At 40.2% G+C, this 16,011-nt stretch overlaps 2 protein-coding genes across 2 annotated transcripts; one reads left to right on the top strand and one right to left on the bottom strand.

Annotated features, from left to right (window-relative positions):
- Positions 1-1,012: 1,012 nt before the first annotated feature.
- Positions 1,013-8,711, top strand: grtp1a (growth hormone regulated TBC protein 1a). Its single transcript, XM_062423999.1, has 8 exons — positions 1,013-1,653; positions 4,364-4,515; positions 4,599-4,757; positions 5,445-5,569; positions 6,356-6,452; positions 6,761-6,933; positions 7,551-7,736; positions 7,870-8,711. The coding sequence occupies exons 1-8, from the start codon at positions 1,583-1,585 to the stop codon at positions 7,960-7,962; spliced, it is 1,056 nt and encodes a 351-aa protein (XP_062279983.1). The 5' UTR covers positions 1,013-1,582; the 3' UTR covers positions 7,963-8,711.
- A 101-nt stretch (positions 8,712-8,812) lies between these two features.
- Positions 8,813-15,745, bottom strand: lamp1a (lysosomal associated membrane protein 1a). Its single transcript, XM_062423987.1, has 9 exons — positions 15,370-15,745; positions 12,459-12,565; positions 11,600-11,822; positions 11,270-11,431; positions 10,987-11,192; positions 10,766-10,891; positions 10,600-10,666; positions 10,312-10,479; positions 8,813-9,996 (listed from the first exon to the last, which is right to left on the bottom strand). The coding sequence occupies exons 1-9, from the start codon at positions 15,422-15,424 to the stop codon at positions 9,857-9,859; spliced, it is 1,254 nt and encodes a 417-aa protein (XP_062279971.1). The 5' UTR covers positions 15,425-15,745; the 3' UTR covers positions 8,813-9,856.
- Positions 15,746-16,011: the final 266 nt, after the last annotated feature.

Genomic DNA, 16,011 nt, shown 5'->3' on the forward strand with positions numbered 1-16,011 from the left:
CACGGTTTGCGTCACTTTGATACCTTTTCCAGTCAAAAACAAGGCTTTCCACTCCCACTTGTGTATTCAGTTCCAGGGGCAGAAAGAAATCTTGGTAAATTATTAATCATTCTTTTTAAACAGCTCCAATATTAACATATATCATATAATTCCCTCCGGTTATAAAAGTGTTCTGATGTTGGGACAGAGAGAGCTGAGGCAAACTAATGACGTGGAGTTCTTTAAAAAAAAAACTTCCAAGGACTTTTAATGACTGTAATAACCTCAGATCACACACAGCAATCCAAGTGTGTGTCACTGGACCATTGCTGTCTGGTGAGCAGGTGGCTGCAGATACGTACCTGTGCTACGTGGCTCCAGAGTGAGCTGGAGAGGGCGTGGTTACTTTCGATTTGTGCTGCCTTTGCGTCCCATCGGAGATACTACAAAACCACAGGGCACGGTGGGAGCACCTGAAAGAAGTGGTGAAATAGTAAGATTGTATCATCAGGGAGTTGCCAGTGTGAGGTTTATGTTGTTGGTAGTGTCAACAGTATATATTACTGTGGTGTATTTTGCAAAATGAGTTTTAGAACCCTCCCCCCTTATGTTAGAGGGGGCAACATTTGCTAAATACAAAACAAGTGATTCATGTTTTAGTATATGACTCACAGTCACATATATATAAACGAAGGTGTATGTGACGTATTATTACACACTGAATACAGGTCATAGTGGTGTGGTGATGTGTGTAACCTATTTTTTAAGTTTTACTTTACCATTCTCAACTTTTATACGCCCAGATACGTTGAATTACTTAAATAACGTACAACACCCGCTACATGTTTCTCATTCTAGTTTACAGCTGCGACATATTGTTTTTATTTCAGAGACATTTTTTGTGTGTGAATGAGCCATCGCATTCATCCATCTCGGGAGAGCCTTGAAGTGGGGATTTTTACCGGAATCACTCGAAAGCAGCATTAGGTCTGATTGACGTGTGCGTGTCCCGGGGCAAACGTCACGAGTCCGAAATCTACCCTGGACTTGTGCGTGAAGGAAGCACAGGATTGATGTTGACCTGGACTACTTTAGATAGCATCAACCTTGTCGTTTATGTGTGTATGTTGTTAGTAGAGCTGCAGGTCAGTGTGTTGTTGTACTCCGAGTCCAGAGGGAGCAGCAGTAGCAGCAGCAGCAGCAGGTGCATGTGGATGGCGATAAAACTCATGGAAAACTGCTTTCTCCATACAGCTGGGACATAGGCGGATCCTTAAAATTATCCCGAAAAGCCAAACGAAAAAACGCCATTGGTTTGAGGAAAGGGTGAAAGAGTGTTTTTTCCCACTGCTTTCCCGTATCAAGAACAGCTATGAAGCGATAATCCCGGGGGAAAAGCAGCACATTTATAGGCTACCCGGTTCACAAACATGGAGAAAGTGAAAAAGTAATCGTTAACTTAAAGCTACCTCAACTTTAAAAAACTGTGACTTTGAAAGAAGAAACTTGAGCAAAGCTTTTGCTCTCTGGGAGAAAACCAACAAGGTGGATACATGTTGAGACTCTTGCAGGGATTTTCAGGATTTCACTGACTTTAGCGGCCATGGAGAAGAAGGACAAACCGACCGACCGGAGCCGCTCAGCCGACGGGAGAGCTAAAGAAAGAGTCGACAGGTAACCTTAAAAAGTAGCTAAAACCTGCTAAAACATTTGGAAATACTATACTACAGCATATTTTATCGAGTTCAGTTGCAGTTTAGTAATTTAGCTGCTTAAAGTCCATCCAGAAGCAGGTTTATTCATCACTTAAACTAGAGGAGAAAAAGGGAAAAGCTAACTTTAGATAACCTTATAAACATTACTCGACTAATTAACGCTGTCTTATTTCAATATCTCGATAACTTGTGACAAATATACAATAATAATATACAAATATGCAATATTAATATACAAATATGCAATATTAATATACAATTCGTAATAGTTCAACTGTACTGTGATATTTGTATCACTGGCCTCTTCATTATGTATCCAATACAACAGCTCTGCTACTGAATCTACATATATAACACTTATAGATTTTCAGTTTTTGTTAACATTGTCAAAAAAGGTGATAATTCAGCTTTATGATTATTATTCACGTCATAGTGGGTGATGGTGGTGTACTAAGGTGCATTATACTGACTGGTGTTCCTAATATTTTGTCCACACATACACAGCAGTGGCAAAATATTCGGAACACCAGTCAATATAATTCACCTAAGTATCCCACCACCTCTTAGTATGACCTCAGCAATAAACATAAAGTAGAATTATCACCTTTTTGACAATGTCAACAAAAACTGAAAATGTATAAACTTAAAAAAATAGGATTCATGACAAAGCTGTTGAATTGAATTAGATTACACAGGTGTTCCTAATGAAGAGGCCGGTGAGTGTATTAAGATACTCTTGAAACTATCTGCAGTCCAAAGGTGTCTTGACAGATAAAAATAGTATGGCTTGGTGATATGGACAAAATCCAATTATATTTTTGACCCAAATGTATTGAAATTATTGATATTGTTGCAATAGTGTAGGGATGGCTATTGCTGCTTTGTAAATGCAAATAATATAAGTAATGTAAGTTCAGGAAATTGTATCACTTTACTGTAATGCAGCCTTTAAAACAAAAACAACAACAAGACTTATTCCATATCACAAAACTGATATAATATCAATACATTGCCTATTCCTAATATAAAGAAATATACTTAATGTGCTTGTTGTACATCAATATGGATTTGCTATCCAGGTCCACCAGAGGTTGAACACATTTTTAGTCATGTCCCATGATAATACATATCAAATTTTCCAAATGTATTTTACATTATACATCAAAATGCACAAAGACAGTGTGCCTGTAAATATAACCACAACTGATGCAGTTTATTACAACAGAGCTGCAATAAATCCTACTTTGATGAAGGTTTTAATATTCAGCTTATGTATGTTGGAGAGGAACTGATTCTAATTTATGGTCATTTTGGGGGCTGTATTTTATAGTGCTGTTGAGCTGTATTGCATTATCGAGGTGTTTTTAATATATTGTGCGTCCCATAAGAAATACCACTCAGTGTAATGGTTCGTCCAACTCATTTACTGTGTATTATTAAGGGTGGATAAAAACATTAAAGCACCTTTCAGTTCAAAGTGCAAAATAATTCAACGGCACCATAAACTACAGCTACCAAAGTGATCATAAAGTTGAATCTTTAAAGTTTCATGCTGAACTCTGCAGTATATGTTACATGTTATTTTTTTTAAATGAGGGCGGGGGGGCTGTTTTCACATTTCAAAAAAACAGTGATGACCCCTGTAAACCAGCTGCCTCGTTCACAAACATCATGCTGTTACATGTAATTGGTTTGTTGTCATCCTTGTATTTTGGCAACATGGTCATTCTCCGATGAGTACCATGACATTTACATAATGATACCTTTTAATTTCAGCTAGTGTTTATACAGCCGCACTAGTTAAACACTGGGCTGTGTTTGATATACAGTAAGGTGGTTTTATTAGTGTAGTCTGTTGGGCTCAAGCTTTTCAAAACAGATCCAGTGACAAACCACACTGCTGGAGGTGCATTTCCTCTTCAGGGATGTCTCGTGTGGAAGGGTTAAGCTGCAGGAGGATTAATGTGTTACCTAAGCATCTTTAAGGCATTGGGTTGAGCCACCCACACCCGCCACCACACAGTAGGTGTAGGTAATTGGCTATATATACATTATTCTAATAAAACAGAACCACTTGTCTATTTTGTGCTATAATGGCTTCATCCAATTAAGTTATGCCTGAATAAGGGGCTATTTAAGTGGGGAGGACGAGGCCTAAATGCTACAAACATACAGTTATGATACTGGATTAATACAGTTTAATATGTTTTTGGCACCAAGTAAAATATAAAACTCATTTTAAATTCATTATAAATGAAAAGTTATATTCAACCGGATGTTAGTTTGTTTTCAGTCTTGCCTCAAACACAATAAATAACATCATAGTAGGTTAAGTAAAAGCACATAAACACAGTACAGTATGAACATACATCATGAACTATACGCCACCATAAATAAGCATTTGGTGCTCTTGGACAAGTTCACCTGACTTATCCACTAATTTGTTTTATTTCAATGAAGCATCAATGAGTCCAAACAGATTTCAGCTCACTTAGATCTATATAAATGAATACTGCATAGATCTAGGATGGCGTAAACCCCTTCAATTAATATGAGGTTTACAGTGATCTAATGCGAGTCCTCTTAATTCTGAGGAGGATTTAGAAACATAGACTGAAAACAATCCTTTGATGTGATAATATTTTTTAACTTTGTGTTTTTTGGCCCAGTGTGGATCCATATGGCTTTGAGCGCTCGGATGACTTTGACTATGACTCATATGAGGAGCTGATGTCTGAGTATCTAGTCGTGCTTACCCGACGATCCATCAAGTGGTCCAAACTACTGAAGGGCAAAAGAAAGGTGCAGAAGAATGTGAAATGTAAGTGTGTAAGTTTCCTCTCAGCAGTCACTTGTGTGCAGTAAAATTTGATACTAAACTTGAATGTTTTTCCTCAAATTCAGTAAAGCGTTATGTACGTAAGGGGATCCCCAATGAGCACCGGACCCTGATCTGGATGGCAGCTAGTGGCGCTCAAGACCAGCTAGAGAAGAACCCAGGTTACTACCAGTCCCTGCTTGGAGCCCAGCATGACCCCAAACTGGTGGAGACCATCTGCACAGGTCAGACTGTAAAGGATGTGTACAGTAAGCTTACTCCTCCTGTAGAGCTCTGAGAGATTGAGCCGACCTCAAACAACTCAGAGACACACAGGTGCTCCTCATGTCTTCTGTGTGGCTCTTGAACACAGCAAAGTAACTTCAGCTGAGGGAATAACAGTTATTCAAAGGTCATCACAAACATACAAAATGAATTAGCCAACCAGGTTAATGCCACGGTAAAAGTGTCATACAGTAGCTGGCACTCTTAAGTATGCACAGGCATTGGCATCATGTGGTTGTTTTGATTCTGAAAAAAGAAAATTCAGAGGCAGAAAGATAAAGAAATGTCGTCTTAATAACCAGTCAGTCTTCTCACTGACTGATTCCGTATGCTGAATCGTTGCCTCGTGTCACCTCTCACTTAGCCTAGTTACTCAGAGGTCTCTTATCGTGCTGCAACTGTGAGCAAGTATGTGCCACCAGCAATCACCTGTAGTGTTACACTAACAAAAACAAAATAAAAATGCTGTTCACCTGTTAAAGTATTTAGACATAATTTCAATATATGACCAATGTTAAAGTTTTCTATTTTAAATGTAAAACTAACTCTCTCTGTCCGGCTTCTTTTAAATGTGCTTTTGTGTTGTGTCCGTCACAGACAAGCACGCAACATAAAGGTAATGAGTGTGGTTTTTTTGTGTTTTTCAGACTTACACAGAACATTTCCAGACAACATCCAGTTCCGCAAGACATCCAACCCGTGTCTGCAGAAAGCTCTGCACAACGTGCTGCTGGCTTATGGTCACCACAATCCAGCTGTGGGCTACTGTCAGGTAACGCTTTGCTACTTAAGATCCAGCTGAAATGGACTTTGCATAATACCATTCTCATAGCCACGGATAATTAAGTTGGGATCTGTGAATGAGTTGAATTTTGAAGGGTGTCAGTCAGAACAGTTTTAGTATTATGATGCATTGCATTATAATGCAGTGTTTGTAATGTTGGGTTCATTGTAGTTTTTAGTGCTATAGTATATGACAGAAATTTGTAGTGAAGGATTCAGTCCATTATTATTGAGGATTATGGGACAAAATTAAGAGAAATTGACATATGTCAAACACTTTTTATTATTCTAAACTAAATTAATGGAAACATACACAGAATGATATAATATGAAAGTGCATGAAAAAGTGTTTTTTAATCATTGATTTTGCAGCACTGCAGTATTATCAAAACTTACTTAGTAAGTTTTCCAAATCTTAGTCAACGCTTTTGTGTCTAAAATAAGACTTTGTGTCTTTGTCAGCACAGTATAGCTCTATGTTAATTATTAGCATTTGGAAGGCAAATTTCATTCATAGCAGCTTGTTTTGCAATTCAAACAGGCAGCAGGACTGTATGAATGGTTACATCTCTCATGCAGTATAACCAGAACCCATCCTTCTCTAATCATATGCATGTAGCCTCTTTCAGTATAATGTTTTTTGTCTCCTTATTTAATGCCCAGTGCACACCTACTCGTCTCTCATCTAGATGCTTTTTTTGAAGAGCTCTCCAGCCATTAATGAAAGCTTGTACGAACTGTGTCTAAACTTAGTGTGTCTCCCATTTGTCTTCAGGGGATGAACTTCATAGCTGGATACCTACTTATCATCACAAAAGATGAAGAGAAATCCTTCTGGCTGATGGATGCACTACTGGGCAGAATTTTACCAGGTGTGTGTGGATACCTGCCACCACTCTGGTCTGTGTGTGTATAGGTGTTCTGGTTGTCCCTTCACTCTGGGATAAGAATAACTCAGGTCACATGGTCTTTATCTTTCCGTGGCTTAAAACCTACAGCGTGTTTTCACTTGTATCTTGTACTCTGTCAAACAAGGAAATGTAAATACGAGATTTTCCATTACAAATTTTCCTTGTTTGTGAATTTCATGGAAGCACAACTATCACAGGAGTGATGTTGAAATGTTTTGTATTTGACACAACGTGGGCACTTGATCACTGTTGTGTATGTCTGGTTACAGACTACTACTCTCCAGCCATGCTGGGGCTGAAGACTGACCAGGAGGTGTTGGGGGAACTGGTGAAGATGAAAGTCCCCAGAGTGTGGCAGACCATGGTGGATCACAATGTCATGTGGACCCTGGTGGTGTCCCGGTGGTTCATCTGTCTCTATATAGACGTCCTGCCAGTAGAGGTGAGTGTAAAGTGTGTGTGCATGTGTGTATGTGTGTATGTGTGTGTGTGTTTCATCACAGGAAGCCTTAATTGTAGTCTTAATGGTCTCAAAATGTCACTGAAGTTCACTTGTAGTCATTTATATCGTGCATGGAAATGTCTTTATTCTAAACTATTTATATCGCACCTTTAAAAAGGAGAGGTGTCACAAAGTGTTTCACTGAGGAAATGATGCAAAAACGTACAGACAGGAAACACAAGAAAACACAGAATAAATAGAAGATAGAAAACTGCACAAAAGTATTTCTGAACAAAGGGGTTTTGAGCTGCTTTTTAATGAAAGGTGTCCACAGACCTTAAATCCAATTTGAGGGAGTTCCAAAGCCATGTCATAGGAAAAGCAGCAAACCCTGATCAGAAGACCTTAGAGACGGCGGGTGACACAGAGCTGCAGTTAATCTCTGATGTAGGCAGATATCTGACCATGTAGAGCTCTGTAAGAGAACTGAAGGAAAGCTTGACAACAAACTGTGTGGCAGCTTTTGTTTAAAGCTTGTTCAGACCGCAGCTTGAACTTCATCAGTGTGCACCTGTTCACGGGTGGAAGTGACTCCTTTGTTTCTTATTTTTCTGCAGACCGTTCTGCGTATTTGGGATTGCTTGTTCTACGAGGGCTCTAAAATCCTGTTCCGTGTTGCTCTGACATTGATCCACCACAACCAGGATCTGATTCAGCAGGCCCAGTCGCTGCCAGACGTCTGCCAAAACTTCAAACAGATCACCCACGGACCATTTGTGGATGAATGTCACACTTTCATGCAGGTAAATAAATAACTAGCAGTGATGGGACATTTTTTTATCAGGAGTGACATATCAGTGGAGGAAAGATCAGGACGTCCATTTTAATTTGCTCTCTTTAATCTTTTAATCCCACCTTGTTTCTTGTCTTTCCTAGAAAATCTTCACTGAACCAGGAAGTCTCTCCTTTGCAACCTTGACTAAGCTCCGGACTACATGTCGATCCCGCATCATCGCAGAGGAGTCCTGACCCAAACTGACTGATAGTTGCTTGAAACTCAGTACACACATTCCACTGGGATGAACGGCTTGTTTGCACCTTTAAGTGACTCCATGTCACAGTGACTACTACGTGTACTTCTTGTCTTAAACATTATTGTTGAGATGATAAAACTTAAATGTAAATATATGATCTCATGAGAATATTCTTAGCAATGTGCTAACCTATTGATTCCAGTTGAAACTGACATGTAGTGTGTTTTAAGGTGATATTTTCTTCTTTTGCTAAAATGTGGAATTATGCACTTTATTCCAGATACACTGAAGAGAAAAGGCTTGGCAGCAGATGTCAGGTCAGAAAAAATGTTGCACACTGTAAGCACGCCCAACAAAAACCTGCCTACTGTATTATACACTGTCGTCTTAGTCTTGAATATTGTAAATAATGTTAACTAATTGTTCTTTGAGGTGAATTCAAAATTGATTGACGAATGAAAAAACAATGCTGGCACTACATGAAGTATCTGAATGTGAATTATATTAATTTCATAACAAAAAACTCAGATTTCCTTTAAACATTTCAGTGTCTGATTCATAGTTCCTGACCTCAACCTTTTATTTCAATTACACTGTGATGATTCAAACATGGCTGCTCTCTTTTGCAAACAATGGTGTGTCCAGTTTGTGGCCCTTTAAACAGTTAGGCACTGATATCAGATTTTTATTTCATGGGTCAAAAATAACCGTGGCATTGATCCCAGAGTATCCTGTGTAATGTTGAACAGCTTGGAGTAAACATCGATATTAATCTAACACAGAACAGGATGACACATGTATTAAAAAGGTACTGTTGAATGAAATATTCACAGAAATCAACACCATACTTTTGATGTTTTTATTATCTTTCACTAAGATACATAATAGAAAACGAGATCAAACCATCTTCTATAAACATAAAAGATCAAATCACTACACTTCATATTAACATTTCTTGTGGCAGAGGCTGGGAGAAGATTAAAAAAAATTAACCTGTGTTCACTTTTCCTGTCAAAAACATTTTTATAATACAGGGTTGCGTTCAGTGTTGGGCCGCACCACCACACACGGATTACACAAAGCAGCAACCCACATTTGTATCATCGTGGTTTTGAGTTTAATTAGTTGAATTAAACTGCTTTGGTGCACTGAAGGCTTCTGTCAGTCTCTGCTGAAGAGGAGTATGATGGGAAATGATAGACATTTGATACTTTCCCTTTTCGTAAAGTTGCTGGGATTAACTCATGCTCATGTAGTAAAAAAAAAAAGGAAATGCGTGTGAGCATGTGTAGGCGTAAGGATAAGAGTACTAAGAGAACTAAAATGTTTGAACACAGACGTCATTAACTGTCAAACCTTTAACCAACAGCAGTGGAGCTTTTTAAAAAATATATCTTTGTCCTGTGGTTCATCTGATCGCCTCTCTGCCTCGTTATCTGCATTTTGGGATATTAAATGATTCTTTATAAATAATAACACATCTAAAAACAATGAACAGCAGTTCAAGCAAATTCAACCCATTCCAAGAAGATAATGAAACGATAACAGCACAGGGCGGTGTAAAGCCAAACAGCTGACGGTGAACTTGCCAGCGTAGATTCAAACTGCCTTCATCCTGGATTAAGGTGGAGACTCAGTCCCCCCCCCTCAGGCTTCATCAAGATGCACACCAGGTTCAGGTTTGGCTTCTCTTCATCATCCACAGAGAAAGTGAAGGGAAATTAAAATATCCAGAGGTCACATAGGATATGCAGGAACATGCACTCACCACAGTAACATTTGTTACCATTCACTCGTGTCCACATTCTATTACTCCATCGTTCACACACGCACAAATCCGTCTCTCCACCATTCAGTCTGTCGGGTTCAGGGATAAAAGAGGGCTCCGCTCAGATAGTCTGGTATCCAGCGTGGCTCCTCTTCCTGCCTATTAGGTATGCGATGAGGACGATCAGCACCAGGCCGGCAAGAGCTGCTCCCACAATGATGGGGATGAGCATCTGGTCCTGGTCCATCTGACACTCCTCCGCTGGAGAGAGAGAAAACACAAGAAGGAAAAGTTATGTTAAGATTTTGATTTAAGAGACGTGATGTATGTGGTGGCCTTTTTATACATTTCTGTATGAATAAAATCTACACGGTAAAACTGAGACAACCATAATTTTGCATGGCTGACAACTTTCAGTAATTAGCCAGAGCCATAAGAGTGGTTGATACAGTTCTTAGTGTAGGTGCATTAACTATTGGAATCTTCCAATTGAAGGACGACTGCTCTACCTCCTGAGCCACAGCCGCCCCAAGACAGTTTGGATAAAGTGGATCACAGCAGAGATGATAAATGTACCTGTGGCAAACTGGTTGGTAGTGACTCCAAAAGGCTGGACCTGCAGCTTAAATGTGTTGAGAGAGAAGGTCGGCACCACAGCTAGAGTTTGCTCTGCATTGCACATGTACGAGCGCCCCAGTGTACTCCGCAGGTAGTTCAGACTGGTGTTACTGGCTAATAAGGGAGCTAGAGAGAGAGAGGGAGAGAGAGAGGGAGAGGGAGAAGGAGAGAAGGATTAGTATCTGTTTGAACTAAGTTAATCAGAGCCGAGAAGAAAAGCATGTATGCCTGTGACATGTGACATACCAGGCATATCGGACCAACTAGCCAGAAGATTTATCCCACTCAGGTGGTACTTGTTGGTCGTGGAGTTCTACGGGTGGGAGGAGAGAGGGTTGGATAAAACTTGTATACACACACACACACACACACACACTATGAGTAGCTACTCTCAAAAGAACGATGATTTTACCAGAGTGAAGGTGAAGTTCAGCACAGTGGTTTGCTCCTGGGTCAAAACTAAGGTAGCACTGCTGGCTTCACATGATCCCGATGAACTTGTCAGATTGGGAGTGAGATTTGTTATTTCTTGAATAGTCTGAAAAAGTAGAAAAAGACAAACCAGGTTTATACTAAGTTAATTTATTGATTACTTTTCTATAAGTTGTCTTTGCTCGTAGACCTCTATAATACCTTATTCTGAGATAGAGAGAAATAGGAGACATTGAGCTGCAGTCCCATTTGGGCCAGGAGACAATCTGTGCCGTTCCTGTTTTTTATAGAGTAGCTGCCGCGTTCAGGCGTCCCTGCTGGTGTTGGTGCTGGAGCTACAGTCGTTGTAGTACTGGCAGTAGTAGGTGGAGCTGCGGTACTGGCCTGATCTGCCATACATATGCTTTCTGTGACAAGAAAAATGATCACAAAATAGGTAATAGGGCAAACACACAACAGCTTAAACACACAATAAATGTCGTACCAGTTGGACTCAGATCATTTTCTGGCATGTACGCCTCCAGTTTCATATCAGAGAACGTCACAGTTGCTTCGCCAACTCTGAAAGGGGTGGCGCTCATACAGCGGTAGGTGGTGTTGATCGGTGCCCAGATCCCAACTGAAGCCAACGCCAAGGTGACCACATCTAGTAAATTAACATAAAAAGCAACAAATTACTTTAAAGTCCACAGTGTCTATGGGATTTGCTTCCATGTTGTTCTTATTGTACATAAATCCTTTTATTTTTTTGTGCTTGAAAAACAAAAAATCTTTTAAACGCATTTAACAACCAATTGCATCTGTTTGTTCTCACCAGAGCTGTTGGCCTCAGGGAAGGTGGAGGAGTCGCTGAGGTTGTACTGCAGCGTCAGGTTTGCAACACTGTACAGACTTCCATTGGTTGTAAAGCTCAGCCCCAGCGCGTTGCCGGATCCAAACACTGCCACCAGCCATGGTAAGCTGCTGCCGTCAGTGCCGCACGAGCTGCTGCCTGGGTCGACTGTGGCGGAGTCGGGCAGGGGTACCTGCACTGTCCTCTGAGGAAAGACAAATGGTACGTTCACCTTGAGATACAACACAGGCAATAAACTGATGAAACTGGGGGTTTGATAAAGGTGACATATCATGCACACTTCTATATATGTGTTCTGGGACTCTTACAGTTAGAAAAACTTTTCTACTGACTCTTTGTGCAGCCCCTCAGTTCAGCCCATTTAAGCCCCATGTGTCTCTAAGGCTGCCCTCGGCTCGGGATGTTACACAAACAAACAGTAGTAGTAGGATTTCACTTCTTTTTCGTATTCTTTACTTGAAATGGAAACTTCTCATATATGTCAAAACATATTCGAGCCAAATCTAAAGTCAAATCAACCTCAGCAACAAAAGCTACAAAACAGATGGCCATTTGTTGGCACACCTAAACAATCTGAGGTCATGATGAGGAGGAAGTCGAGGTAACTTTGCATACAAAGTTTTCAGAGCAGCCTGAGCTTTTTGCGTTGCAGGGAGCATTTTACATAACTCAAGTTTTTGAACTTTAACCCTGTTTAACACTGACATCTGACATTGTATAAGAATTAAAGGAAAAAGAAAACAAAAAGAATGACATGTCCCCTTTAAGATATATCTCAATGTTACACGCTCACAGAGAATATTGCTTCAACTGTAAATACCGTGCTGCTGGAGGTGTTGTAGGTGATGGAGAATGATGCAGAAAGCTGAGCCTCGATGCAGGTGGAGTCCCCCTCCTTCACTTCGAGAGTGACGGCCTGAACGCAGCCTGTAGATGAGGACATTATGAAATTACATTAACGTGAAAAAAACCAAACATTTCAAGACAGCTAAAATGCATAAAATCATGAAAAGTAAGATTATTTCTGTCTATCACTTTGGGCTGGATTATGATAGGAACTGAAAATGTACTGGAAAAACACTGATTATCAGCTGATTATATAATTATGTACAAATTTATAGTACTGATAATTATGCTTAAATGTCAATTTGTGAGTCATAACTTTACAATGTTGATACTGGAATGCATGATTATATATTGAATAAGTATTTGGTATCTGGGTCCTCTGGTTTTTATTTAACATGCCTGGTTAGATAAAGGTAACAGTGTTACCAGTGTTACATGACACCTTGTCCTACATACACAGTAAAGCAGTTACCTAAAACTACCACCAGGGGTCTGCAGAGAGCCACAAGTGAGAAACCAGGGCTGCAGCATAGACTCCTTGTGATTGTTCTGCAAACAGTATCACAGAGCTAATTAACCAGAGCTGCTCCAGATCTCTGACAGGTGTAATTGAATCCCTGAGTGAGGAAATCATATCCGTTAGCTCCAAATTCTCGCTGCGTGTGAACAGAATAACCAACTGGCAACTCATCCAACCTGGCAGCGGGCAAACTCACATTGTGAGGTATTAATACCAGCGCATCCAGGAAACTGCCAACTCACTGCTGTGTGTGTTTGTGTGTGTGTCTGTGTGTGAAATAGTGGCTGTAATTCTCGAACATACTGTTTGGGGACCACAGTCGCTATTCAGGATACATGTACTTATCAACCTCACAGCTCATATCCTTAAAAACCCTTCACAGTAACGCAATATTGAAAGTTTCCCCACTTGCTTCAAGACTTCCCAAATGACTCAAAGAAGCTGAAGCAATTACGTACGGAATGACTGTGACCCGTTCCTCTTTGGTCAACTTTCCAAAAGCGCTGACACTGACTGCTATTTACTGATCAATTTGATCAAAGAAAAAAATACATACTCTGTCTAAAAATCTCCATGACCACTACTGATATTTTTACAGCTAAAAATGACAATGGGCATGGCTAAAAAGACACATTTACTTAACATTTGGCTTGTGGGTGGTGTGAGTTTCCCACCATGGCTCACTTGTTAAAGAGAAAACTGACTGAACTCGTCCATCTCTCTTCTTCTTCGCACTTTCCCTCTCCTCTCCTCATCACCTCCAGCTTTCCCCCAATGAATATAATCTGCACTCTCTCTGTCAGTCACACACTCTCTCTCTCCCCTGCTGCCTTGCTGAAACTTGACCCCGCTGTCACCTCACTGTTCACCCTGTAAACACACAGGAGACGGTTTGCACAACACCGCAATCAGATCATGAGGTAAAAGCAGCAGTGTGTACAACGTGTCAAGCTGCAGATAGCAAAGCCCCGTGCACAGACAATAACAAATCAGACAGGTATCTGACACACTCCAATGTCGTGTTATCGTAAAATTGCTGGAAGTGGAGTTTAAACTCTAAGGTCACTTGACCAGAAAGAGTCCAGATGCAGAGTGGATAACAAAACCAATGCCTACTGTGATTGTTGTGCTAACTTAAAACAGAGAATATCATGTTTTAAAATACACAAAACTAAAAGAGCAACATATAAATCAAGAGGTAAAAAACACTGCATCTACTCTCTTGACATTTGAGTCCAGCTACCACTTGTATTGGCCTGTTTTTCCTGTGTCAGCAACCAGGTGTCTGTGTGTTCAGAGCGATTAAGCGGGTCATAAACTAACACCGACAGAAGGCCCCTACTGCACAAAGCAACTCAGGGCAGTCACATGAAGCTCTTCAAACAATGAGGCTGATCTGCTGCCTATCAACATTAACAAAACCCGGGGCATTAAACTACAATAGAATTGAATAAAGTCCACGGACATGTCAGGCAACTCTGATCTGTTTTGACAGCTGACCTTTGGATCTACAAAAATATTAAAATAAAATGAACAATAATACTGATCCATGTGAATCTTTGAATTGCAACTGGGTCAAGTGGTTATTGGCCTACACCAAGAGGGCCCTTTTTAATATATATTATTCAAACAGGGAGTGAATATAATTTCCAGCTATACTTAACAGTCTGATGCTTAAAACAATATGTACACATATGACTGTTTAGCTACACTGGAGCTGCAGCTAACTAGGTTAATGATTATTCTCAATACTGATTAAGCTGTTGGATATTTTCTTGGTGGTAAAAATATCAATGAATGCCAATTATATAATAAGGTGCTGTATCCAAATAACAATAGCTCAAAATCACTACTAACTTAACCTTATCAACCACTTCTGCTGGTCGAAACGATTAATCGATTACCAACACAGCTTCCCTACTAATTTTTCTGTTAGTCAACTAATGATTCAGCTTTAATCAACACCTACAATGACTAATCAATAATAATAACAACAATAATAATAATAATAATAATAATAATGATGATGCTAACAGTCCCCTATTCTAATATTGTTAGAATTGATTAACGTAAACTAGCGGTTGGTGTCGTATCTTCTGCTGGTATAATTAACGTTACTCGGAGCGATTAATCGATTAACACCCTACTAACTTTCTCTCAATCGACTAATCGATTCAGCTTCAGTCAACACCTACTATGGGTGCCAATCAATAGTAGTAATAATAATAACGATACCAACAACAGTCGTCTATGCTAATATGGTTAGCATTGATTAACGTCAATTTATAACTGTAGGTGTCGTGACGTCATCCGGTCCAAAGGTAACGTTAAGACAGCGACGACGTTAAACGGTCAAAACACTCACCGAGAACCACACACCAGGCGATGATAAGCGCCCCGCAAGCGTGAGAGAGTTTCATTTTTGGAGTCAGGTCACAGCGGAGCTCCAGACTTCAGTGTTTTAATCCCCGTAGAAAACGACGGGGACACGCCCGGAGAGGAGAGCCGCTGCTCGGTGGCTGCAGGTGGGTCAACTCGGTGCACCTGACTAAAGCCAAAACTGAAGCGTCACTCTTTCTTTCTCTCTCTTTGTTTTAAACCCAGTGGCTTCCTGACGTTGTTTACGTGTCTCTGCTTGTCTGCAGATAGAAGCGAGGCTAAAGTTAATGTTGGTTAAAGAAAAGCACGTCCCTCGGGTAGACAGTGAGCAACAGACGCGTCTAGACGTCGGTCAGAGCCTCACTGACATGTCCCATCACGTGAACGGGTAGCGTTTAGAGCTAGTCACGTGAACCCCTCCTCCTCCTCCTCCTCTGAGCTCAGGTCAGCTGTCTTCGGAATAACTAAATAATTAACATCTAAATACAAGGCAAAATAAGACATTATACAGAGTCTCCCTCTGTGTAACTGAATGAGAAAAATATTCGTTATATAAATAAATAAATGACTAAATATTAGACTTACATAAGTGTCGTAATGTTGGTGAGGCGATAACCAGTGTTGGAGA

This window comes from Scomber scombrus, chromosome 1 (assembly GCF_963691925.1).
Source record: "Scomber scombrus chromosome 1, fScoSco1.1, whole genome shotgun sequence".
NCBI classification, from domain to species: Eukaryota; Metazoa; Chordata; class Actinopteri; order Scombriformes; family Scombridae; genus Scomber; species Scomber scombrus.

Bases quoted from the DNA above. Each gene is read 5' to 3' on its own strand.
- grtp1a (XM_062423999.1), top strand. From the start codon at position 1,583: ATGGAGAAGAAGGACAAACCGACCGACCGGAGCCGCTCAGCCGACGGG. The intron at 4,516-4,598 runs GTAAGTGTGTAA...CCTCAAATTCAG, and splicing joins GGTGCAGAAGAATGTGAAAT to TAAAGCGTTATGTACGTAAG. The intron at 6,453-6,760 runs GTGTGTGTGGAT...GTCTGGTTACAG, and splicing joins ACTGGGCAGAATTTTACCAG to ACTACTACTCTCCAGCCATG.
- lamp1a (XM_062423987.1), bottom strand. From the start codon at position 15,424: ATGAAACTCTCTCACGCTTGCGGGGCGCTTATCATCGCCTGGTGTGTG. The intron at 11,432-11,599 runs GTGAGAACAAAC...TTAATTTACTAG, and splicing joins CCCTGAGGCCAACAGCTCTG to ATGTGGTCACCTTGGCGTTG. The intron at 11,193-11,269 runs GTACGACATTTA...TTCTTGTCACAG, and splicing joins AAATGATCTGAGTCCAACTG to AAAGCATATGTATGGCAGAT.